This window comes from Gavia stellata, chromosome 6 (assembly GCF_030936135.1).
Source record: "Gavia stellata isolate bGavSte3 chromosome 6, bGavSte3.hap2, whole genome shotgun sequence".
In the NCBI taxonomy this organism is placed as follows: Eukaryota; Metazoa; Chordata; class Aves; order Gaviiformes; family Gaviidae; genus Gavia; species Gavia stellata.
In genome coordinates, this window is record NC_082599.1 from 57,877,936 (window position 1) to 57,904,131 (window position 26,196).

Below are 26,196 nucleotides of genomic sequence, written 5' to 3' on the forward strand. Positions count from 1 at the left end.
CAACTCACAAGAGCTCTTAACTCATGCACTGTGACGCATTTTGTACAAGTGACTCAGCTTGCCTTGAGGAAGGAGGGTAGGTTGGAATTATATTTTTTCAACTGCTAGGACGATGACTACTCTGCAGTAACCTTCTCGATTCCCATTAATTGTCCGGTGCATTCCTAAATTCCTACCAGAATTCCTCTGCATAGTATCTCAGTCTACTGCAAAAACCTGGAGCAAAGTAATAGCATCAGGAGCTATTGGCTGTACTGAGCGACACAGCAACACTTAGTTTGTATTTACACTTCAGTGAAGACATCTCTATTTCAGTAACAGGGATAATGCCATTTTCATGGCTCTTGCTCTTCAGATCTCCAGCAGGGAGGAAGAACTCTCACTCATTGCTAACCAGTCTCTCCAGATGGGATACGGTCTCTGGGGTGACTGCGCTTTAAGAAAAGATTCTTCTGCAAATGTAACAAGAATTACTGGGGAGAAGACTTAACTCTAGGTGTCAAAAGTGAGAAGACTGTCTTCTGATGTTAAAAGAGAATGGCGCTCTAGCTGTTTGATAGTTGGGATGTTTGTGCCTGGATGCATGCATTAATGTGGAGGACGCCAGCTACTATTAATTTCCTTGCGTGCTGCTAGTTGTGGCTGAGCTTGGTGGTGCAAGGCTTGCTCTTACACTTGTTTTCATAGTAAGAATTACGGAGTTGGAGTTGAGTTGGCACTATGTTTCCTGCTACACCTTTTCATGCCTCTTTTGTGCAATGCCGAATGGAAAAAGATCTGCTACTTTCTCATTCTGATCTACTACTTTTCCTGAACTTTGACATTGCTGAAAAATGAATAATACTGTAAATACTATCCTTTCTTTTTTCTTCACAGAATCTGTACCAAAACAGGTTCCTGGGCCTGGCAGCCATGGCGTCTCCATCTAGGAACTCTCAAAATCGGCGCCGGTGCAAAGAGCCTCTCAGATACAGCTATAACCCTGACCAGTTCCATAACATGGACATCAGGAACAATTCCCATGAGACGGTCACCATTCCTAGGTCTACCAGTGACACGGACCTTGTCACTTCAGACAGCCGGTCTACCCTGATGGTCAGCAGCTCCTACTACTCCATCGGGCATTCACAGGACCTAGTGATATACTGGGATATAAAGGAGGAAGTGGATGCAGGGGACTGGATCGGCATGTATCTCATAGGTAAGTCCTTCTTACCCCTTCCCCTTTGGGTTTCTTGCTGCCTTTTTTAGCTGTAAGTATTAGGGTAATATGGGCTAATGGTAATAAAGGGCTGATAGAGCTCCATGGAGTATAGTCTTTAAGTGGGTTTATATATTACGAGATCTTTTTCTGCTTCTGAATTGCTGGTTGCAGTCCTGGTGCTCACTTTTCCTTCAGCAGAGATATGAGAAGGCTTTCTCTTGATGGTTTCTTGAAATGTCAAGATATTTTCTTTTTAAAGCCATTTGGATTTTGGGAAAATACCTCCTCTATAAAGACAGCATAATATTTTCAGGGTTTCCTCTTGTAAGTCCTTGAGTAATCTGTGACAGATGAGAGGTTTTACAAGTCAAGAAGATGAATCATTTAAAAACCTCGTGAAACAGAATGTCTTTTTCTGTATAGCCAAAGGATATTTTGATTCGAACAATAATTATAGACTGAGGCAGTCTGGAGTTGTCCCAGAAAGTTCTTCCTTTTTTTGGTGTATTGGAAGCTGGATTCGGCAATGTACATTAGCATATTTTTGGCATTTCTGTCTAGTAAATCCAGCCCCACATAGGAGTAACAAGAAATGGTTTCAATCCACTTTTACCTGATTGTTTCACTGCAGTATAAAATTAGCTTTTTTTTATCCTGGTTTGGTTCCTATGGAAATAGTCCTACTGCCTAGACTGAAGTCTGTGTTAACTCTTTGCCCTCTGGTAAGTTTTGAACATGGTGGATCAGTTTCAGACATGTTCCTCTATGGATTAGAGGTCTTAAATGTGAAGTTCTTAAATGTTTCCTGAAAACCAGGACTTGGTAAAGAAGACCAGACTCAAATTGGTGCCCCCATAAAGGGAAATGTTGGTAAAACATGGCCCTTATCTGTTTGGGTAAGTGTGCCTAGCACTAAGCAGGTATTTGAGTTCCAATAGCACTGTTTCATCTTGCCCAGATAGCAGACCAAAACCAGGTAAAGCATACGGTGTTGTGAGTTGAGCTTTTGGAGCAATCCTAGGCGACATCGTAGGGAGCAACGGTTGTTACTTGAGTGCTTTGGTGGATAAAACCAGAAGGCTTGGCATCACGTGCTGAGGATGTTGGGAACCCAGATGTTGGCGACATAGGGGACGTGAGAAGGTACTGGATGGGAGTTCTGAGCATATAGAGGAACCCTGGTGGCACAGTGTTAGGCACGAGTTCAGGGTATTGGGGAGATTGGGAGAAGGGGAACATGAGGGTGGCAATTTAGGACATAGAGGGAAGGAGTTGGGGGTTAGTGAGCCACGCTGCAGTACTTGTTCCCATGAGTGACATAAAATACCCTGCTTTGAAAATAAAAGTAGGCTTCTGAAATTTAAAGTCTTTTAGGGAAAAAAAATAGACTGGATTTAAAACAGAAGCTCTGAAAGCAATCTGGTTTGTTGGCCTTGACAGATTTACTTATGTTTACAGTTAAGCTTGCAGTTGAGTGTTTTACTGGAACAGATGAGAAGATACAGCAGCCCCCAGTACTAGGTACTAAGAAATACTCTAAGCCTGTTCTGCAGTAGCACAGGCAGCTCACGAAGGACTGTGGTGCTTTGATAAAGAGAGGCAAATCGTACCTTCTGGTGGTCTGGGGTCAACAGAAAGTGCATAGAGCTGTTTCATGTTGCATGAACTTGTTCACCCAGGCTTCATAGCTCAGACATGGTATCGAGGGCTGTGAAGACACATTCTAAGTTTTTTTGATAGGTAACCTGAATACACAGAGGTTTAACTGGGCAAAGGAAAAATCCATCCTGCTATTCCTGTTTAATTTACTGTATCAAACAGGATGGTGCTCCAGACACCCCAGTAAATTAGAAGTGCAAATTGTGAAGTGTACCTTTGTTCCTGCTGGCTGAATGCCCGGTGTTAATGGTAATAGTCTATGGCTTGTTCCAAGGAACACTGCTGCCAAATTAAAAATGAATGGTGTGTCCAGTCCCCAAGAAGCCAACAGTTGACCCTTGGTGTCTTTTGAAGGTGTTTTGTCTCCAGCCTTTCAGGTTCCCAATGTAAATAACTGAGGAAATAGCAGGCACCAGCACCCCTCATTCCCTTTTTCTCTTCCCTTCCCCTCTTCCCACCCCTCCCCTCTCAAAACCTAATGTAAGGTGAGCTTTGGTGTTTTCGTTCCCTTAAAGAAAGAACATGGGAGACTGTGAAGATCACTTGGTTTTTGGTGTTCGTTTGACATGGAAAACACTCGGAATCTAGGAAGGTATCTGGCACTGTGGCTATATCCCCATTAACAAAGTAAGGGGAACCAGTAGGAATGGGTCCATGGAAGCAAACATCTGCTGAATGCATTTTGGGGGCTTGGCTTTAGAACAGCCTCAGATGGAATGCCCTTGAGTCGCTGTAGTGCATATTTCAGTTCAGCTTCATCGGGACAGAATTGAGTTTGTGTACCTGAAGATCACCACACAGTCTGGTGGTGACAAAGTGGGGACAGTTGGAAAGGTCATTACAAAAGCATGCTTCTGACCTGAAATAAAATGCTGGTGCATCCTGTATTCAATTTTTGTGACCAATCCATGGGGATGGGAGTTCTAGACATCCTTAATGGCTTAGACTTGTGTGTGCGTTTGCACAGATTTTATGAGCCTGCACTCCTGTTTAAAGAGGGAATGTTCCTGGCCTTGGGGGTATGACCTTCACAATGTAAACTGATACACGACTGTGTTGTGAATTAGCAGCCAGACTGAACAAGAGTACCAAAGAAACTATGAGCTTTTCCCAGTCTGCTCAATAGAGGATTAGTGTTGAAGCCTATTATTACCACTTGCATGGCAACACTGTTAACTATTGCATTGCTGCTGGTCACTCTAGTGTTTGTCTCAAAGCCAGCTTGTGGATACAGCCCAATCCTTTTTGTGATTGTTTGGGTTGGTGAAATTTGAGTTAAAAAGTTTGAATGTAGCAATATTTAATATTGTGGTGAGCCATGATAATGAGAAATTATTTGCATCCTTGGGGTATCAGGCAGTATGGTGTGGGTTTTCTTTAAAACTCTGTGTGGGAGCATTAGTGTTGGTGTTTGTCTTGTGGGAGCTCTTGGGTATCCCAGGAAGGGACTATACAAAAGCAGAATAGAAGGCAGTTTTCACCTTGGAGAAGTTTAAGCATTGCCATTGTAGTATTCTGGGAAATATCTCCAAAAAATTTTATACGAGTGTTGGGTTTGAAATGCATAAAACTTCGTCTGTTCTTACTGCCACTACCATCCCTAAAATATTGATGATCCCCAATAAACTGCAGGCTTCAGAACAAAGATGTTCCAAGCCTGAGGAAATATAGATGATATAAAAGGCTTCCAAAAGAAAAGAAGCAAAAATCATGTAGCTCGTATGTTTTGATACCATAGGACATTTTGGGATGCTGTTCAAAGGTTGAAGTAGCCTGAAAGAAGAGTTAAGGGAGTCCTCCCTGTACAGAAATTGTGGCTGCTTGCTCTTCATGTGAAGGAGCCACAGCTCCTTTTATCACAAGGTATTTGTTTTTCTCCTCTTCAATCCATGTGCACATTCCTAAGGGTGGCCAGCTGGGAAGTGGTCTTTGCAGAAGCAGGTAAAAGCTGGATTTAGAATTGGTTATTAGAGTTAACTTTTGCTCATGGTCTCAGGCAATGGACTAGGCAGGCAGCCAGCCAGTCTCTTGATAAACATGGTAAGAAATGGTGGTCACGTGTCTCATGGCGAAAAATAGTATCGAGTATATCCACCCTTTAGCTGTATGAAAACATCCATACACGCCTATGTGATTTTGATGAAGTGCCATAGAAAAACTCCTTAGTTGAAGGGAGAATGGTAAATGTTGACTCTGTTAAAATATAGATGTTATTACTTCAGTGCATTTTAAGATTAGCCGTGGTAAGATGACAAAAAATATGGGAATTGGAAGAACAAGATTTTCTGGGTGTTTAAGACATATTGTGCCTTCAGGAGCAGAATTACATTTCATTCCTGCTAAGCTTGAATTCTAGATATGTTCAAACTTCCCCTTGTATATACTATATATCAGCTCTGAGCTATGCAGAGGAACCTCTAAATTCTGTAACACCTCACCTGAGATGTGCATTTGCCTTCCCTCAAGAGAACTTTAGTATTGCGAACATCAGTCTTTCAGAAACACATCTGCAATCAAAAATACATGTACACGCTCAAAAAGCATTCTCTAAGAAATTCAAACATAACACAGCTCTGTTGCTATTTAAGAATCTCTGGAATTTGAGTTTTCTTTGCAGAAAAGCTGCATGTAAAGAAAATGTATGTTGGAAAAAAAAGTGAAACCAAAACAAAGTTATGAATAATGAAGGTAGTGTGTTTTGTCTATTTCTTAAAATGAACTCTTTCTTAGCGGCTACTGAGAGACAGATGGAATATTTGCAGGTATTTATCTCGAAGTTTTCTCGTTCTCTGTTATCTCATTTACTATTACTATTTGCTACAGTATGAAGCCTCTTATCTAAGTTAATATGGACTGCTGGCAGCTGCCTGTAGATAAAGAGCTATCCTATAATTACTGCAGCAGTATTTTAGCTGCTAGTAGACTTCAATTCTGTCATCTCCATATCTGATACAGAGTAGCTAATGAGAAATGTTTAAACCAGACTTCTGAAAGAATCATTTGCTCCAGTGTCTGTGCATGCTGATGTTGGGAATTTGTCAGGACTAACATTATACTCTTCTTACCCATATGTAGTAGTCTTTTTTTCTTTCAACATTTCCTTATGGGAAAGCAAAATGTTATTAAAGGCTATTTATTAAAAGTTTCTTCATATACGAATCTTGTAGGGTCCAATTTCCTGTCCATATTTGGCTTTTGATAGAGTAGTTCCTCTCAAGTTTATATAAGTAGGAATGTCTTGACCTAATTAGTGACTGAAGTTTGGCTTTAAAACAGCCTGTTTTCCAACTCTGTTTCAGCCTTTGATGTTTCTTCTCTCCCAAAAAGGGAATTCACTATAATCTGACAAATCTAATTTTTAAAGCTGTTGGTTAATAGATGTGTAAACATTTGTTTAAACACTTTCCAGGTTGATTTTGGGCTTAGAGGGCCTTGCGTTGCTGAATTGTCCACTGAGGCAAGTGAAAAGAGCTGCTTTCTTCCTGCCATCAGACTTGGATCGGAACTTGTTTGTACAGCTATTTTACCAAGCATCCAATGCATACAAGCAGAAAGCGTCACACGTTGCCAGCAGAGGTGGAAAATGTTAGAAACAGTAATGTGCATATAAGGCTAAGAGTTGCGGGTCCCTGTGTTATGGCTCTAATCCCCGATTCAGGCTCTCTCTCTGCGTTTGGATGGTTGCTCCACCTCTCTGCTTCAGATTTAGCCATCTGTAAAACAAAGCTCTTCCCAATGTGCCTGCTTAGAGTGAATTTTGTTGATGTTTGGCTACGTTGTGTCCTGAGGTTACCCACCTTCCCAGGCCTTCTATGGCCTTTGGAAGAGAAGCTCGCTCTGGTCTTAGGGCTTCTCCTCCGTAGGTCATCTTGTAGTTGGGTCTTTCGCCAGACTGGGGACGGCGGCCGTGACTGGCTGTGAACACCTCAGCAAATTAAGTTTTGTTTGACACCTGCAATTCTGCTCTTTCTGTAAAACATCAACAGAGGTGCCCAGACAGCTTTCACTAGGCACAGCACTATTTATTTCAGGAACAAAAAGTGTCAGAGAAGCAAACCTGTCATGAAAAAAAACCCCACAACAGAAAGCCTGCACAAATGCTGAACAGAGAGGATATTGGGTACCATAGACCTTGGCAGGTATATTAGTGCAGCAATATTGGTTCTGTGTTCCAACCTGGCTTGCCTTCATCTGGCTGCTCTTGGATCCTGAGAGTGACTTCTCTTTATCAGGCTCTGTCACATTTTGCCTTTCCCAGTCCTGTATCTGGTGGACCACTTCAGCCAGACAAAACCAGGATATGCCATTTCCAGACCCACCAAGTGCGACACGAATGCAGTTAGCTTTTGATTCTGTTTCACCCCTTGACAAGTAGATGCGGTCAACACTTGAATACAAGGGTCTTTGAAAATTCCCAATGCGTATGGCTTTCATACCCCCTTTCAGTGCTTCCAAGGTTCACCTCTGTCATTTGTGTGGTGGTGTTAGTAGCAATGCACAAAAAAGCTTCTGTAGAGGGGTTAGTGCAGTGGTGGTGTGCTTTATGGTCTTCTAGGGAAGTCATGGTAAAGAAAGCCGGTAGGTTGCCAGTTCTTCTCCTTAAATATCTTTAATATGTGGTAGACGTGTTGACTGTGTGCCAAAGATTCCCATTTTCATTTAGTATATCTCCATAAAATAACAGCTACAGTATTATGAAGCTCTTTCTAGGTGAACAGGTAGAAAAGAGTTTTCCACTTCAACTGTCATCCCAAATATCAGAAGAGGGAAATAAGGCAGAAAGGGAGTACAGCAGCTTCATGTCTTAGTGATTTCCAGGGTCCTTATGCCCATGGATCAAACTGCCTCTGTGCTGTGCAAGGAGGGCCCATATCGCTATGTAGCCCAGACTGATAATGAAGCCAGTAATGATCACCCACTAAAGCATTTCTGAAAAAATCAGTCAGCGGGGGATATTGGTGCACCAAAAGCTGGGTTTTGGCCTGAATCTTGCAAAAGAAGCATAATCCATGCAGCATGTTCAGACCATTGACTGGGTAGAATTAGTCACAGCACAAACGTAAAATTCGTGGTAGGTTAAGGCTTAAAGCAGAAAGATTTGTTCTGTAGAGGTTGTCAAGCTAGCCATGTGGCTTTTTAGAGGTTCAGCGTATGTTTTTCTTCTCTTAGTTTTCTAAACTAAACTAAATCATTACCACTCCTTAGTGTTTATAACACTTAAACATGCTGTTCATAACACTTGAATATTCCCACGCTGCCCTTCACAACTAGGGTAATGACGGTGTATGCATTTAGCTTTTGTACTCTTTCTCATCCATTGATCTCTCCAGCCCTAAAGACATTTTTTTCTTCACTGAAGATCTTCCACTTTGTAATAAGCTTATAATTGAATACCATTTTTCAGATAAAATCACTCCAGATTCTCAAGAGATTCTTTGCACTGTGGTGCTTCGGTGCACACAAGTTGTGTTTGGGGTTTTTTTTGCTGTTGTATCAGATCACAAATGCCTGTCTAATTGCTGTTGTGTCTTTCAATATTGCTGTAAGCCCATTTTTCAAATACTGCAAATTATTCCCCCCCCATTTAATGAACATTGTTAACCTGGAGAAGTGTCATCCTTGTTCACGTTTCAGATGTTATGTCCCTTACATCATGTCTTTGTATTGCCTTGGGCCTGCAGCATGTCTTATTTTAGTATCTTCCAGCAAATTTCATAGGTGCACTGTTTTCTCCTAATCCTCATTTTCCAAACTGTGCTGTAATCAATGGGGAGGCTTCCACTGACTATGAGAACTTTGGAACTGTTGTTATATTAAAAACAAGCAGACAAAACCCTCCCATGTTGTACCTTACCACATGTTGCATGTCTTTGGTTTTTCAATACGCACTGAAGCAGTCATGATCATCTTTGGATTCCTTCCTCCCATCTTCAGTTCTGTGTGCAAGTTGGATGTCATTAATTGTGGAGAAGCTTGTGTGATGCATAGCTGAAGTATAGCTGTTGCTGTACTAAAACCCAGATGCGGTCCCTCTGCTGCAGGGCTGAGAATAAATCTGGAAGTGTGGGAGCTTTAAAGCAGAAGTCTGTAGCTGGGAGAGGAGAGCTATGTGGGTACTGTTACGCTTCTAGGTGTGTGCAGAACCAAAAGATACCAGTATTACCAGATAGATGCCCATCCCACTGCAACCTAACATCTGCTGTGGGTTTTTTAGCCCCCACAAGCTGTTATTGCTGAGCCCCAGCTCAGCTCTTCACTTTCTTCATTCTGTCTACCTTTTCAGCAGAAGACTTCTGGTTACTGGAGAGAAATAGATGAGTGATGGGTTGTGCTGGAGCACAGATCCCAAACACCTCAAGGATACCATAGAAGAATAGGGCCCATTGCCATCAGCTTCACTGATTCAGGGAAGGAGAAGGAAGTCCCTCAAGTGACAGAGCTCAGGCTCTCAGTGTCATTAGCTCAAATTGTAAGGAGGGCAGGACAGTGAGGAAAGACTGGATCCACGGTTCATCCAGAGCCTTCTGAAAACCCATAGGCATATCGGTCCCAAGGTTTAATGGGGTCTCCGTAATTGGCAGTCTTGTTTGCTTTTTTATTGCTAACGGTGTCATGAAAGAGCAGAATAGTATCTCCCAGCAGTAATTTGGAGGCTGCTGAAATGGTAAAGGATAATGTCATATATGGCTCTGGAAGTAAGCTAGATGTTCAAAGGGAAGTGTTTTGCTGAAAGTTGTAACTTCCTGATTTTTGGGAGCGGACGACAGGTATCCTTTGGGTTTTATGTGTAATTATTTCTGCCTCAGATTAGGTGGTTCAGGTTTTAAACCTACCATGCCTGCCTTTCCGTGTGCCTGGAGCAGTTTTACTTAGGACAGCGTCTTCTGCCCTCAGTGACCAAGAATTGTTGCAACTTTGCCAACTCTATCCCTGTTTTATTACAGTTGATGCTCTTTTATCTCCCTACTTTCCTTTGGTCTTTCTCTTGCCATGTCTTCCTCTCACTGCTATTCCTTACTCATTGTTCACACTTTCTCCCTCCCAATTTACTTCTAATGGGTAGGACGTTGATTTTTGTGGGATTAAAATGGAACCATTCACATACTTTAAACAACGCACATGCCATAGCTCTTGGATCAAGGACTGAGCTTTCAGCACCAATGAAGGATTAGGCCCTTGTTTTCCAGAACTCTTCTCTCTAAGAAGCTATAGAAGGAGGGTTGCTAACTGTAAATTGCAGTATATTCATTGTCTGCAGCAGAAATTGGCAAATGAATTAACAGGGAAGCTTCGATCCATGTTAGAGCTGGATCTTAGCTGCTGAAGTCATTTGAAATGTTCCTATCGACTCCTATAATGATAGCCATCATTTGTGATTTTTTTTTTTTTACTGTGGTATCTTTGCAAATAAGAAACTGGTATCTGCCTCTTCTGCATACGTTTCTCATTAATAGCTCCTCTCCTGCAGAATGATGACCACTTGTATCGTACAACTCTTTGGAAGCACTGTTTCCAAGGGCTAGGTTTTGCAATGCTAAAGGGTTGTGAAAGGAAACACTGGTGTGGCCTGTTACACCTCATTACGAGCTGCACTTGTGAATTGTGGAGGCTGTTGTCATCATTTTGTGGTGTTCTTCAAGTGATAAATTGGGTGGTAAGAGAAGAAACATCAGAAATAGGAGGCTTATCCATGGCTTGTTGCTTGTATTATCTTGCAAAATAATTTTATTGATATTTTGTGCTTTACAATGTCCCTTTCCTGCAGCTTTCCATGCAAATTGCAAAACAGATCAACCAGAGTTTAGCCTCTTTGTACAGAAAATGATTTTTAAAAGCATTTTGCTAACTATCTTCATATGTCATTATAGTATAGACATACATATTAGCCAAAAGCACTTTTAAATTTCAAGCTAAAGCAAATTTCTTCAGCTAAAGACTATAAGTCCTTCTGTAATTTTAGAAGTACGCTATTTCTTATTCATAAGGGATCAAGACATGAAGTGTAGCTTCTATTTTTACGCCATGATTGCATTAAGTTTATAGAAAGCAAGTGTTGTAATATGTAGTGCTAAATCAAATTAGTGATGGATAAGAGACTGGAATAGTGTACTGAGTCCAGGCACCTGTCTGACATTGTGTTCCTGTCTCATGTTAATTATTTACTTCTTTGAAGGTAGCCCCAGTTATTTTAAATTTTTTAGTTGTTGTTATGAGAGAATGAGGAAAGATAGGCTGATCACATGTATCAGCAAAATGTTGTTTGAGAAGGGGGAGTGGGTTTTTCATTTCTGCCTCTTAGTAAAACCAAACCGACTAAAAGGATCACTCGGCTATTGGTGGTTTGAATTCCATCGGTCCTTCTGAGGAAGGTGTATTGACTATCTGTTTGCTTCTCTGTGGGAATTTCAGGCAAGCTTTCAAATACCTGTCTGTTTAGTGTAGGCTGCTGACAGCACTTGAAGTCCTCACCATGTTTTTTACAGATCTCTTTGAGGGGTGGCCTTTATCAACATTTCCCCTAATTCCTCTGAAGAACAGTGTGCTTTTTATCGATTGGTTACTGTCTTTCACCAAAGATAGCTTTCTTTGGTGGCTGTGGTTCTTTATCTCTCTCTATATATAGCGCTTGTGAAGTATATTGGGATCGCTCAGCATAGAAGTGGCAGCGCAGAATATTTTTAGCAGTAAAAGGCTGTGCTTGGAGGTATCTGGTTTGGTGAGGACAAGCAGTCCATCAGAATTGCTGCTGGTTCCTGAAGCACTTGCTAATGTTTGCCGCTGGTGTGCCTTGGTCCCTCCGGCTGCTGCTTGAGCCCCGGCTGCCTGGCGCCTGGTTGTGCATCACCTTCTCCGTTTCCTCTAAGGACCACGCGAGATGCGGGAGGTCTGACTGCCGCCGCTCCTGTCCCAGCGCGGCTTCGCAGGTCTGCAGCCGCCTTCCCTCTCACCAGCAAGAGGCAGCCGGCACTTCTGTGCGCCCCAGCGCAGGGGAGGCAGGGAGCCTTGTCTGCTGGCTCCCCGTCTTAGATGCTCTTACTATCCCCATCCCTAGGACCAGCTGATGATGTTCAAAGGGCAGCACATCCTGAATGTTCCCTCACTTGACACTGTCCTTCAGTTAGCTGTTTACCATCCAGGGAAATGAAGCCCCAGATCTGAGAGCAATTGCAAAGTGTTCGCTTTTTGGCCAAGCGGGGCCAAACCCAGGCTATGCAGTGGGTTGCCAGCTAAGCAGAGAGCTAGTTTAAAGGTTAATCTCATTTCAAAAATAGAGGGAGGGAGATGCATTACAATGCTTCATTGGAAAAATGTCAAAAGCCATTAGCTGCTGGCTGAAATAGATGAAAGGGAGCAGCATTAACGCTGCTCTTCGTTTTGTGTGGAGGTGAAACGAAGCATTTCACCATTTACCTTCGGGAATTAAGATGCAACATGTTTTTAAGGTCAGTTCCTTTGTTATAGGGATTCTTGGTAGAAATATGAAATAAAATTTGGTTTTTTTGCAGATACTCTTTCTCTTTAGCATACCATATTGTCTATTCACTTATGGCATAAATGTTGATAAATATATGCACACAATATGCACATATATTTAGTGCTCTAAACAGCTGTGTATTTCACATGCACAATTTTCTTTGTCAATGTGCTATGTACGTAATGTCTATGTTCAAGGAATATCATGCCTGGAATAGTATCACCTGCCAACTAAAACAGGTCAATCGGGCGTATTCATACATTCCAAGCCTCCTGACCAGTTTCAACTACTGCTATTTTTAACTTGCCAGGGGATATTTCTTATCTTTCACTTTCTAAAAATACATACCTTCAAAAACTGAAATAGAAAGATTTCCCTTTTGGACCTGCATGTATTTTTCTAGAGCTAAAATTTGTCTGGCTTAAAAATCCCAACTAATGTACATTTTTACTGGACTAAAAATGTTTTATTTCTTTGGAAAGAGGGAAGTACCTAAGGTTTCAAAAGAGACAGGCAGGGCTTGCATCTGGCTGTGAGAAGGTTCTACGTACTGGATTTCTAAATCATGATGTTTGTAAATATGTTTTATTTACAAAAACGTTATACTTCAAGGCTTCAGTGCTCCTACTCGGGGTGACCTGCATATTGCAGAGCTCCATAAACTCATATTAAAATATCCTTTCTATTGCCTGAGCCTGTATTTCTTCAGTGGCTGTCCACAGACCCTGTGCGCACAACTAGCTCTGCGTGTGTGTCCCTTCCCTGATGCGCTTTGCGACCCGACCTTTTGCTCTGGACGCTGTCCTTCCGGCACGCCCCTGTCTCTCGCCTCCGCAAGCAGGGTGCAGATGCTACTCGGTGGGAGAAGCTTGTTCCAGCTTTCCCCTGGTCTCACCTGTCAGCTGTAACCACAGACCGACTTGCTTATCCTTGCCCTTCAGCGGGGGGGATCTCCCTCGGACGTGCAGATGGAGAGCGGTCCTTTTTCTCAGCCTGGTTTTCCAGGCTTCCTGCATGTTTCCAACAAAAAGGAGGAAAGGGCTTTCTGCAGTCATCCGTGCTGGCTTAGCTCGCAATAGGGATGTGATTTGGTTTGGGTATGGGCATATGTTGACAGCTCTGTCAATTCAGAGAGGTTGTGTGACACAGAGTTTGTGACCAGCTGCGGGAAGCAGACAACAGCCGAGGCGGTGGAAGTGCCAGCTGGCCCCCCCAGATACTACGTATGAACACAGCACTTTCAATCTGGTTCTGTGATTGTGATTCACTAAACTCTGGCCTAAAATGTCTGTGATTTCGTAAGCAAGGCCATCCAGTCTAGCTCAGCTAAGCCTCCTTAAGCAAGCATGGTATTTTATAAACATGTACCTTGAGGAACAGTAATTACCCATACATCTTAATAACATAGCAGGTGTGGAGCATCTCCAGCAGCTTACAGAGACTAAACATGACAAATAAACATCGCGAGTGATGAAGCCATAGAGCGGCATGCCTGAGCTGAGGGATGCTCTCTGTGCCCCACCAGGATGAGGGGCTGGTCAGGTTTCCCAGGCAATGTTCTCAGTGCAATGTTTCGGTATATGCTCACCTTTAAGTATATAAAGTGTTTTCCCTGCCAAAGCAAAAGGGACCGTTCATAAGTTTAAATCTCCTTGTGTGTGTATATGAGTGTTCCTACTCCCACAGAACAACGTGGGTAATTCTGGATAATGTGTATCCAGGAAGGTCCTTTACTGGAGGTAGTCATTAATAAGCCAAAGCTGGGAGCGCAATAGTGTATACTTATCTGCCCTTTTTTATGTTTAATTTGACGTTTAAAATGAGACATAACCAGCTATAAAGTACTGAGGAAGAACAGAAATCATACCAGAGGGTTTTACCGTTGAAGGGTTACTGCAGAGATGTACTATGTGAATGTGCTGAAAGATTTCCACATCAATACAGAGCATGAAACGCAGCTAGTGAAATAATTACTGACAATTAGCAAGTCAGGAAAGGGAAAATGTATTGTAGATAGCATTGCCATTTATAATTATCCATTGCAATCATTAATAACCTCTTTAAAATGATTTCTGTAGTAAATCTCTCAGGAGAGTGGCACCGAAGAGTTTGGTGTTGGTAGCCCACTTGCCTTCCTCCTTTGAGAGCACAACTACTTAAAACCAACAGGACAACATTGGTATCTGCTGGCTGCTTTATTCTTTCAGTGAAAGCGTAGTTTCCTTCAATTTAGAAGCCTACTTTGTTTGACATTTGTATATATATATTTTATGTATTAGTCTTTGAGTTTCTTGGCTTTGTCTGTTGGGCTGCCTCTTTTGCTCTGCAGTTGGTCGCACCACCAATCTGTTCTGTGGCACGGTGTCCCTTGTTGCATGGTGTCATCTTCGTTTTCTTGTTAACCTATGTGTTAATGAAGCGAGTACTTCACAGTGTTTACAGTTGATGTGTTTTAATCTTGGATTGAGTGGTTCATGTTTTTCCTCAGCTTTTAGTGTGATTAGTAATTAATGTAATTGTCTTCAGAACCAAGTCTCAGCACCCACCCAGGATTGTTTCCGTAGCAGGGTTGAGTTGGTTAAAGTGCATTTGTACAAATCTTTGTTGAAATTAAAACTGTCCTGACAGAATCATGAAAGTTGGAAAAGACCTGTAAGATCATCAAGTCCAACCATCACCCCAACCCCACCATGCCCACTAAACCATGTCCCGCAGTGCCACGTCCACACGTTCCTTGAACACCTCCAGGGATGGGGACTCCACCACCTCCCTGGGCAGCCTCTTCCAGTGCTTCACCACTCTCTCAGGAAAGACATTTTTCCTAATATCCAGCCTGAACCTGCCCTGGTGCAACTTGAGACCATTTCCTCTTGTCCTGTCGCTTGTCACTTGGGAGAAGAGACCAACACCCACCTCCCCACAACCCCCTTTCAGGCAGTTGTAGAGAGCGATGAGGTCTCCCCTCAGCCTCCTCTTCTCCAGACTGAACAACCCCAGCTCCCTCAGCTGCTCCTCATCAGACTTGTGCTCCAGACCCCTCACCAGCTCTGTCGCCCTTCTCTGGACACGCTCCAGCACCTCAATGTCCTTCTTGGAGTGAGGGACCCAAAACCAAACACAGGATTCGAGGTGCGGCAGTATTCTTCGTTGCTGAGAGGAAAAATCCAGGAGGTTGCTGCCTGGTCTCCACAGGGTAGAGATCGTGGCCTTTTGCTTTGGCAGGGCACAGATGCAAAATCCATTTCATCCCCCTGAAGCTGGAGGAATGAGGCCATGGCCAGGCCCATCCTGGGTCACTGCTTCAGCCCCTTGAGTTCGTGGCCATTTTGGGCTCCCATAGGCCACTGCCCGTGAGCCCCGCTCCCCTCTGATGGCTGTAAACGTCTCCATATGTCTATTTTATTTTTGCTGCACTGTTTGCATTCAGCGATGATCAAAACCATAAGCGCTGGCCTGGTATGGTGGCAATATGTGCTTTTTTGTTTGCTTGAAAGCCCGGCATAAGCTAGTAAGTGGGTGAGCGTGGCCCTGAGGCTGCAGCACCGTCTCACTGGCCGGTTTTTAAGCTTTTGGATAAAAGATGGTCAAGATCCAGGCCCTTGCCCGGAGGCCAGGATGTTTGCTCACATCTACACCACGTAAAGCTTGCAGATTAGTCTGGAAAAGAGCTTGTTGAAGCAGCCTAAAATGAAACTTGGAAGCAGACTAAAAACATATTCGTGCAGAGAAGCATGAAGGCCGCTCTTTAGGCTCACCACCCGTCTGCCTTGTGTTTACACGCAGCCCTGTGGGTGTAAGCCGGTTGCTTCCTCAGCCTTGGTTTTCAGCAACTTTTTAGAGGTCGTTCATTTTTATAGATTACTCTTTGACTTCTCTGAAGATGGGCTTGGCAGTCTGACAGCTGCCAGGTGCCTTGAAACACTGCGAGGGGACAGCGTTCTGTTGTCAGTCATTTGGGTTTGGGGGCCGAGAGCTGTGAAGGTACCCAGTGAGTGGGATTCTTCAAAAAATAAATATTCTTTGCTGTATGCTGCAAGAAGTAACTACATCTGTTGTGATACAAGTGAGCGTAGTATGGATGCCTACACGTATCTATTTTCTGTGGGCGTTTTTTTAAGGGAATGGTTGGTGTAAAGGGGGGATTACTTTTTGTTACTGTTCTCTCTTACAGCTGCATAATTATGTTTAATTAGGTAGGGGCTCATCCATGCTAAGCTAGATGTTTTCGTTTTTGAGTATTTTGTAGGGATGTATTTTTTAAAAGTACATTTTGGGAAAAGCTGTGATTTTTTAACAGCAGCAGCACTTCTTAAAAATATAAATGAGTGAAAAAGCTAGTTTCTCAACATGTGGTGCCAAGCTGTCTAGCAGCTCTAGTATGTTCTGTCAAGCCAAAGGTGTATTTTTAGCCTGACTCTCTGCTACGCGTGTTGTCGTAACAGGCTCTTGATGAGACTGATTTCTTTGTTTATAGATGAGGTCTTATCCGAAAACTTTTTGGACTACAAGAACCGTGGCGTCAATGGCTCTCACCGTGGTCAGATTATCTGGAAGATTGATGCCAGCTCTTACTTTGTGGAGCGTAAGTATTTTTCCAATCCTGCTATGGTATAAGTCAGTCACTGCAGAAAGAGAATGAACTGCTTAAGTTGTTCTTATGATGTTTTTAAGCCCTGCATGTCCTTTAGGAAAGGCCAAAAATATTACCAAAATCTTTGAATGTATTGGCAGGAACGGAAACATTTTATGGAGCTGACAACTACAGTTTCTGCAAGCAAATAGATTTTGTGGCCATTGACTTATTTACATATTATTTTTAATATGGTTATGAATAAGTGTGTTAATCTATTTGCTGTTGTTTGGACTGTATCATTAGTAATGATGAGCTGCATTAACTTTACTACGGTATTAAGGAGAAGAGGAACTCAGAGGCATAATCTCACTCTGGGAAGATTCATGCTGACTTTTAATTGGAAAACTTCATGGTGTATCTGGCTTCCACCAGATTCAGGTGGATTCAGGGGTAAAAAGGGTCAAGTTCTGATCATCATCTAGACTGATAAAACAGTCTATGTAGTTGCAGCAAGGTACGCTGATTTCAAATTAATTGTTCCTCATTATATTCATGTATTACCTAGGGCATCTGATGCAATGCAGTGTAACTCTTTTCCACCCCCTTAGCAATCAAAATACAGAAACACTGAATTGGTTTCTGCGAAGTACTCCGTATCTTGTACAGCAAGTTAATGTTTCTAGGCTAGGCTGTCCCACATCCCTGACCAAAGTGAACCTGACCATTCGAGTCCTTCCTCTTTTCGAAGAGTTACCATGCGCCTAGTGTGAATGGACTTTCGCGGTCATCGTTGGAGAACAGAAATGGGATACTTGAAAGACTGGACTGTGAGATCTATAGCAAAACATCTGTGGTGAAAGAGCTACATGTGTCCTTAAGGAGGAGTTAAGCATGAAGAAGCCTAGCATGCAACAATTTCAGTTTTTCAGCTGTATTGAATGTTTCCAGTGATCTACCTTAGCCTGCTGGGCAAAACACAGAAGCTTTGTAAAAGTGTACATAAATTGCACGATAGTCAGGTATATCTGTTTAAGACTATCTGAATTTGAGAGCAATCAAGGGAATCTTTGATATAGCCTAAATTCTAAAGGACTTGGAAAGGATATGAGTTATACTTAATTAGATTAATCTATGACTTTGACTTTAAGTATCTGGTATCAGCAAGGATGCTACATGCACGCATTTTACAGGTACTTAGTCCTAGAAACAGGTTATTTCTCTGCAGCGTAAAGCATTGCTGATGGTCTGTAATTCCTAGCGTTAAGTTAAATTGAGAATGTTGTTCTAAAGAATTAAGGGAGCTGCTGAAATGTCTACAGGACATACAGGATGCTTATAGCCTGTGTTTTGAAACATACGTATATGGGAAATTGTTCAATATATAAAAACAGGGGGTTTAGTTATCCTGGTTTTGGGGCAGAAATACATTACAGGATCTAACCTTTAAAGCAGACTCTAATTTGTAGCTGCTTCTTTGAGCTGTGGTTACTAATCTGTGAGACTGATCGTGCTTTCCCTTAGCTGTTAAAGAAACACAGGGAGGAGATATAAAATCCCAGAACTGGCTTTTGAAGAGGCCTTAGTACCTTGGTTTACTGAGAAAGGGTGGAAGTGGGACTGGGCTGCTGGTAGCTTTCCTGCCTAATCCACAGTGGAAAAGAAGGAGGCAATGTGAGAAATGCTTAGGAGAAAGCCTCTTCAGGTGGGCCACATTTCATTAAGGGCTCAACTGCACAATGAATTATGTCTGCTTAATAAGTTGCCCCCATTAACTAAGACATAGTAGCTGTTGTTAATTGATTGCATGTACATTCTTCACTTGCCCTACTGTAAGAAAATGCAACTTAGCATAACCATCCTTCACGGATGCTTAAAACTAAGTCGTACTACACTGTAGTTGGGCAGCCCACGCTTGATGAGTTGCTGCCTCTTGGTAATTTGTTATGCTGCCATCATTAGGTTGTGAATCTCAGCCCTGAGATTATGTACCAGTGCCCTCATCAAGGACAAATCATTGCCCTGTCCAGAATTAAAATAGGAGAAAATGAAATAGGCAGTAGTAAATAACAGTACATGCAGATACTCTTAGAGCCACTTGACTATTGAAGTGGGAAGTTAAAGCAGTGGAAAATGTTGGTGTATGTGAATGTTGTACATCTAAAGGCATATTTGAGGGTTCCTGCTCATTGTTGAGACTTACATATGAAAGTATGCAGCTTTGCAGTTGATCAAGTGTAATGTTAAAAGCTGCAATGTCTGAAAACCTCATGTATTTTCTATCCAAAGAGGACGGTGTAAATCACCTTCCTTCAGACTTTTATTTTTTGAACAGAGATTGTATCTTCCTTTTATGTTCCATAGCACGCAATATAGTGATATTTGCAGGAGTCGGAAAGATACTGGTCATCAAAATCAAACTCTAAGAAGTCTATTTTCTTTTTCTTGCCATTTACTACAGAACTGAGAGAACCTGGAGGACAGGGTAAGGGTGTGTGTTCAGTGGTAATGTGGTATAAGAATTGCCATGTGGGTTCAAAGTTAACCTGACCCAGTGTCCTGTCTCCCAAAAACGGCCGATAGCGTAGACTTGAGGAGGGTGTAAAGGTAAGCAAGTGTTAGTGAGTCTTCTAGCTGCAGTATTCTTAGCTTCTGTTAATCTGTAGCTCAGGCACTTCCTGAGATAGGTAGTCTTTTTATTTAGTGGTTAGCTAACCTACTATACGCCTTGACAAGAGATAGTAATTAATTTTCAAGGTGTCCGTATTGGGGTTTTATGCATTATGTTATACTTCCCTTAACTTGCTATTGATTGGAGTCTTGCTGATTATAGCATTAATTCTCTATAAAACGGAGTAGTTCACTTTCAAAGGCAGCCCTTAATTTCTGCTTTTGCTTTTCTGTAACTATCTGTACCTTGGTATCTGTTCAACCCATGAGTTAATATTGGCAATTTACCAACCACACAGTGCTTCAGAAAACATTGTGGTATACACTGCAGCGTTTGGCCCACCATAGCTGGCAGAAGCCGCGATAAAGGGGAAATCATAGTATGGCCAAATAAAGAATCAGCCTTACACAGAGAATTTAAAGTTCCCAAGAACTTAAGGCACCCCACACAGACTGGTTTGGTTCCTGCTCATGAAACTTATAAAGGTTTAGCGTTTTTGGTGGTGCTATTATGTGAGGTAAAATAGGCTTATTATCGGGGCACCGTGGGGATCATCCTGTCCAACCTCAGAAGTCAAAATTTTTCTTTTGCCAATAGTTAGACTTTAGGAGTCCCCATGGGGTGTTTTTGTACCACATGTAAAGAAATTACCTTTATGCTGTGACTAGCCAGCCACTTGACATAGAGCTTAAGACGACGTTTTTAGACTTGTTTTTTATTAAAGGGCTATTTGAGGGAACTTGAAAAATCAAAGGTATTAAAGATTGGCTGATTTGCAACAGTGGAATTCCCATTAATATGAGGAACGAAATGTTAGGAATTGAGGTCAAGTAAATAGAACACTATTACTCATTTTCTATATTTTGAATCTGGAGGCATATGTAATGTGCTTGGGAGTATTTTGTTCAAAAGCCTTAATGTTCCCCAATTAGTTATCTTTTCTTTCCTGCATTTTTGAAAATCAACAAGCAAATGAAATATGATACTCTATGTAACCTGTAGTCATTGTACATAAAACCACTATTTAGGTACCTAATGGATTACTGATATCTAATCACTGTAGATAGTAACTTGCATGCAATGGTCTGGGGTCTGGAATAGGAGTGACCAAATGCAAAAGTGACTGGAAGTTTATTTTCTTTGAGGTGGCAGATTATCACAACAGAAATCTTCTATCGGATGCAGTTGTAATAATAATAACTAGCAAAAACCATCAACCTGGAGGACCACACTAGACAGAAATTATGCATGTGCTGCTGCTACGGGCAGAAGAAACTACTGATATTGCGAGAGATTTGTAGAAGTGTATCAGGAGCGGAGAACACAAAGGAAAGCATGGCAAGAAATTGAAACTGGTTTTTTGTGTGAACTGCACTTCTTGTACTTTCATAAAACTGAAATTCTGCCATTTCAGATGCTTCTCTGTTGTTTAAGCTATACTTTCCTAGTGTTCTCAGTGGATTGCCTGGTCTGAGTCATTAAGGGTTACTTCTTCAGGTATACTTAAAATCTCACTAGGGTAGGAAAATGCTTTGTGTGTGGTAGGTCAATGACAATGCAAAATAGTTTTCTCTTTTTGGAACATGCTTCTATGCTTTGGGGGTATTTGGGCAAAATATATGTTGCTTTTGAATTTGCTGATAGCCTGGTTTAAGACCATCTAGAGAGCCCTATCACTTTTCAAAACAAAGGTGATTTCTTAACATGTACCCATACAGCATTTTCAGATGCTATAGCTGTTTAAAGTTTGTGTTTGTTTTAGCGATCTACTTTTTCACCTTGAAGGGCACCAATAGGTTTCCCAGAGAAGCACGTGCCTTTCCACTTTGCATATCACAAACTTGCAACATAATGTTGCCAGACAGATAGGTAATTGGTGTGAGCTGGGGGGGAATCGCTTCCAAATTACAGCATGAATGCCAGCAGAATGGAACCCATCTCCTGTTTAATACTCAGCAAACAAAAAGCCCTAACAGCTGCAGAGGCAATGTTGCACTACGGCCAGTTTTGTATTTCTGTAGAAGTCTAGCAATTTGGGTTTCTATGACAGCTAGTGATAAACAGTAACCATCCCCTCTAACCATGAAACGGCTGGGGTTTGGGGAGAGGAAGGGAGGAGGGAAGAGAGGCTACATGCTACTGGGGATGTATGCTTTGTGTTAAGGCTTGGAGGGCGCTGCAGTGAAAGAACCAGCCTATAATGGGTTTTCCAGGAAAATAAACATGCTCTGCTTCCCTGCAGTTTCTGACATGCTTTTTTGGCTTATACAGCCCATTTCGCTGAGGTGCGATGCAGCACTGTCTTGTAAGCACAGTATCAAACCAGCATATCCTTAAAACGATGAGAAAAGTTTTGATGCCGTTCAGAATGGCACTGAAGATAGCTGAATACCTGGGACGCCTGTTAATCTACTGGTCTTTCCATAGATTTTTTTTTTATTACCTGGTAACTAAGAAAACCATTTCCAAGTGGAACCAGTCATCTGTGTGGCACTTTTATGTAGAAGCTTATGCAGCAGTTGTTTAAATTTGTTGCTGTTGTGCTTGCTGCATTTTTATTAATAGCAAACATGGATGATAGGCCTTGTAGAGAGCAGAAATTATAGTTATTTATTTCTATTGACTGGTAGGGGAATAATGGTAAAAAAGCATACAACTGAAGTCAGAGATCTGAGAGATCCTGGTACATCTGCAGGTAGAGGGCATATGTTCTAGGTCATGGTCAATACATGCCATATATGTGTGTGTTTATGGAATGTGTACAGAAATGTCCCCAAAACTGACCATTGATCAGCCCTTTCATCTGGGGCACTCTGTAGAAAATATATCTTTTGCATTGCTTTAGGAAGCCGATATAAAGGTCACTTTCAAAATATGAATAATTGAAGGATGTTGTAGCTTCAAATGTTTCCAAATAAATGAGGCACAGTCATATCAACAAAAGCTTTAATGAAGCTGGAGTATTTGCAAAGCTTTCCTTTTTGTGGACAGGCTGTTGACAAGTCCAAGCCACTAAAATAATTTCCTGTCTCCGTTTTCATTACCCCAATGTCTCAAATCATGTGCGTGTCACTTTATGAAAGAGTGCGTGAGGGGAGAAAATGGAGATAAGGCTGTCGAAGTCCATCCTGCTATGCCTTTGAGCAAATTAGAATATACTGCATAACTTTAACCTTCAGGAGTCCACAGATGGTAAAAACTGAAGCAATACAGAGGCATCTCACCAGTTTGAAGGCTATTTAGCAGAATGGTTAAAGGTGTCAGAGGAAAAACATATATAAAGCAATGAGAGACTTGTGCCCCAAAAGGTGCATCTACTGCTTGTCTCTCTCCCGGGGAAGACATACCATAGTTTTGAGGTTCTTTCTCTTCATCTCCTTGCATATGTAGTAGTCTTACTGATGCTTTTTGGTTATCTTCCACCCTACACACAATTTTTAAATTCCTCCTTCTTGTCTTCAGCCTGGTACCTTTATAGTAGTTTAATATTCATATTTGAGCCAGGCTTAGCTTTGGGAAGAGGAGCACAGTCTGAGCCTGGATGAAGGCATTTCCTATTTAGGGCTGTTCAGGTTCCTCAAGAACCCTTTGGTCTGGATCCTTTGATCAGCCCTTTAATCTTTGCTGCTGTTGCATTTTCTGTTAGTTTTTCCTCTTACAAAGTCTTTCTGTGCCAGCATTGCAGGCAGCAACCTATCATAAATGGAAACTTAGGCCAATCCACACGACATTAGACAGCTATTTCTCAGCGTACTGCATGGTTGCGCTGTGGTAGCTTAACTGAGAGGCTTGTCTGCGAATCGGATTTTTCTCCATCTTTCTCTCCCTTTGTTTTGACACTTGGACATATTTTGTTTGTACTGTAGAGATTAGGGCTGTTTGTTTATTCATTCCCACCCAGTGAGGAAGGTGCTTGTGTTGCAGCATGCATGCTTGGTGACACCATGCCTGAAGAAAGAGTGCCTGATCTTAGGCGTGCTGAAGTCGGAGCAAGTCTTTTTTCACTAAGCTGTAGTTCCCAGTCACAGAGACCACAGCTTACATGGTGTCTTGTCTCAGCTACTTAACCCTAAGCAAGCACATTCATTGTGTCAATGCATCAGAAACGGGACATCATCTAATTCCCAAGGCAATGGTCAAGAAGTTGTGGTAACATTTAACTGAAGCTTTAGTGTTAATTACACTGAGCCTTGGGGCATCTGGGACTTGGTTTGGACGCACAGGTCTACTCTTGTTTGTTAACATTAATTTTTATTAGTTGCTTTTTTTATTACAGTAGCGTCTAGTGTATCCTGTGAAGAGTAGATCTTCTTTCCTGTGTACTAAGATAGTTTCTGTCCTAAAGAGCTAAGGCCAGATTTTTGAAGGTATAAGTTCAATGCAAATGTTTGAGAGCTAGGCTTCACAGCTGAGATAGGGAAGATAGATTAAAAGGTGAGCGGTAGAAACAGAGGGAAGAAGCGACTTGCCAATGCATGGGTGCAACTGCAGATAAGACTTCAGTTTCCATACTCCCTGCTTAGTGTCTCATCAGGTAATTTTAGGCCATCTCTACTCTGTTTGCAGTCTGAACTATTGGGAATTACTTAAAAGTTGTGCCCTGAAAATAAATGTGCCCTGCTGCATGGTACATTCCTCTTCCTTGTGGTCTGTAAGGAACAGAGTTTCTGAAAGCTCTCCTGCTGGAAAGAGGGGAGAGGTTTGTGTAGGGCTGTTAGGGCTTTATTGAAGTTGGAATGAGCCTCAGAAAAGGTGGTAATGAAGAAACCAGGACTTCTCTTTTCTGTTCTGCTTTTTGTTTTTAAGCTAGCTGTGGGCATGCTGGATCTGCTTTTTGTTTTCTTTCCCAGATATTGTCAGGTCAAGGGACAGCAGTTAACTTCCCTTGCAGTCCACCAGCCTGACTCTTGCCTGGCTGATCCTCTACCTAGGAAAGACAAAGATTTGTGGAGTCATCTCACCGGCTGAACCAAAGACTGACGCAACTGGTTCCAGCTTTGTTATTCCCCTGCAGCCAGGCTTGTCTCGCACACGGAGGCAGATGGGCACTGTTGTGCCAGTGCTGCTGCATGACCCTGTGTTCTGGACACACAGATGCGCTTCCGGTTGCGAGATGTGAATCACCATGTGATTTTGTATCTTGGGAAGAAGATGCTTGACAGCAAGGGGAAAAAAAGTCACAGCCCTTTCCTGTTCTCTTCTCCTTCATTTACCACGTAGTTTTCTTCATCCCCATTATTGTTTTTTTCTTGCACACATCTGCTCAGTCCCTAATTTGACTATCCTAACTTGAGACATCTGGGAAGACACAGAAAATTGTAACTGTTCTTTGGGGGACACTGGCCTTCTTTTGAGCTTGTTTGATCCTAAGGGGAAAGTTGACAAAGAGTTCACTCTTTCTAAGCAGGAGCTCATTGCTTAACACCCTTTACAAGAAACAGGTGAAGACTGGGGAGCAGCCAGTAGTGCTGCCACTGCCAGGAGATTGAAAAGAGGCTATGTGGTCCTTACAGCAGTTCTTGCTTGAATCTGTCAGGAGCTGGGAATGCGTGGCTTTCCATGCTCCAGCATTAAAATTTCTGGGCAGCTATAATTTCTGATCTGGTCTCCACCACTCTCTCTTTTCCAGATGCCACTGAAGATATCAGGTAGGGCCTGCATCCTTCAGCACTTGGGGAGCCACTTGATGATCATGCATTTGTTCCCTGGGATAGAATAATTTAAGTAGAAACTATCAAACCACTCTGTACCTGGCAGCGTGCCATGGGGAATGGTACATCCTCACTTTGGGTCAGGGAGGAGTCTAACCGTAGGTGCCAAAGTTTGAAAATACGGGTTCACATGCTTGTTCATTTTGCTCTTCTAGTCATGTCAGCAATATCCTTGGACACATTGTACTTGCTTTAGATTAGAACTCCTGTGCACCTAATGTGTTTTCTGCTTCAGCTTTGGTATCGCTCAGGATACCATAGCGAATATTGTGCACTTGAGGAAATGGAGAGGTCCCTGAAATCCAGTAGTGTGGCTAGTAGCTGTATTTTTCTCATCTAACCTAGCATTTGATAAATGCCTGAACAGCAGGTACCTATTGTTTTGCTGCTTTGAGTTTTGGATGTTAGTATTCTGCACAACGGGAGCTGAAGTCACATAATTCATTTTAATGGATCGATATAACTTAGATAATGTTGTTTTGTGATTGATAATCTTTCTATTATTGACAGTAAGAGATTACAATGTCATCTTTGACTCACAAATCAGTTTGTCTTTGCTACTGTTAAATGCTTCTGGAAAGTTTGTTTTGGATGATGCTGCCTAGGGATTTGGTGGAATTGCCCTGAAAGATAGATACTCTCTCGATTGCAAGGGGGACCCTATGCTCTCCCTTGGATACTTCTATTGGGTGTGTTTCTGAAGCTGCTGCAAGCCAGGTTAGTCCCCACTGAAGCCCCTGCATGCCATCAGGCCCAGCACCTTTTGTGTATAACCATGTACAGAGAGCCTGGGTGCAGACTTGGGCCCAAGTGGTTTTATCTTTGTAGAAAAGCAGAAGACAAGTGCAGTGGAAAAGGGAAGCAGCTGTGACTGGATGGGTATCAGCATGTGCATCAACAGGTCAT

At 42.2% G+C, this 26,196-nt stretch overlaps 1 protein-coding gene across 1 annotated transcript in view; it reads left to right on the forward strand.

Moving 5' to 3' along the window:
• Window positions 1-897: 897 nt before the first annotated feature.
• HECW1 (HECT, C2 and WW domain containing E3 ubiquitin protein ligase 1) overlaps window positions 898-26,196 on the forward strand; it is a 178,032-nt gene continuing 152,733 nt past the window's right edge. The window contains exons 1-2 of the mRNA XM_059818508.1: window positions 898-1,201; window positions 16,813-16,920. Of these exons, the coding sequence (XP_059674491.1) occupies window positions 913-1,201; window positions 16,813-16,920 (397 nt within the window). The 5' untranslated portion in view covers window positions 898-912. The remainder of the gene's footprint in view (window positions 1,202-16,812; window positions 16,921-26,196) is intronic.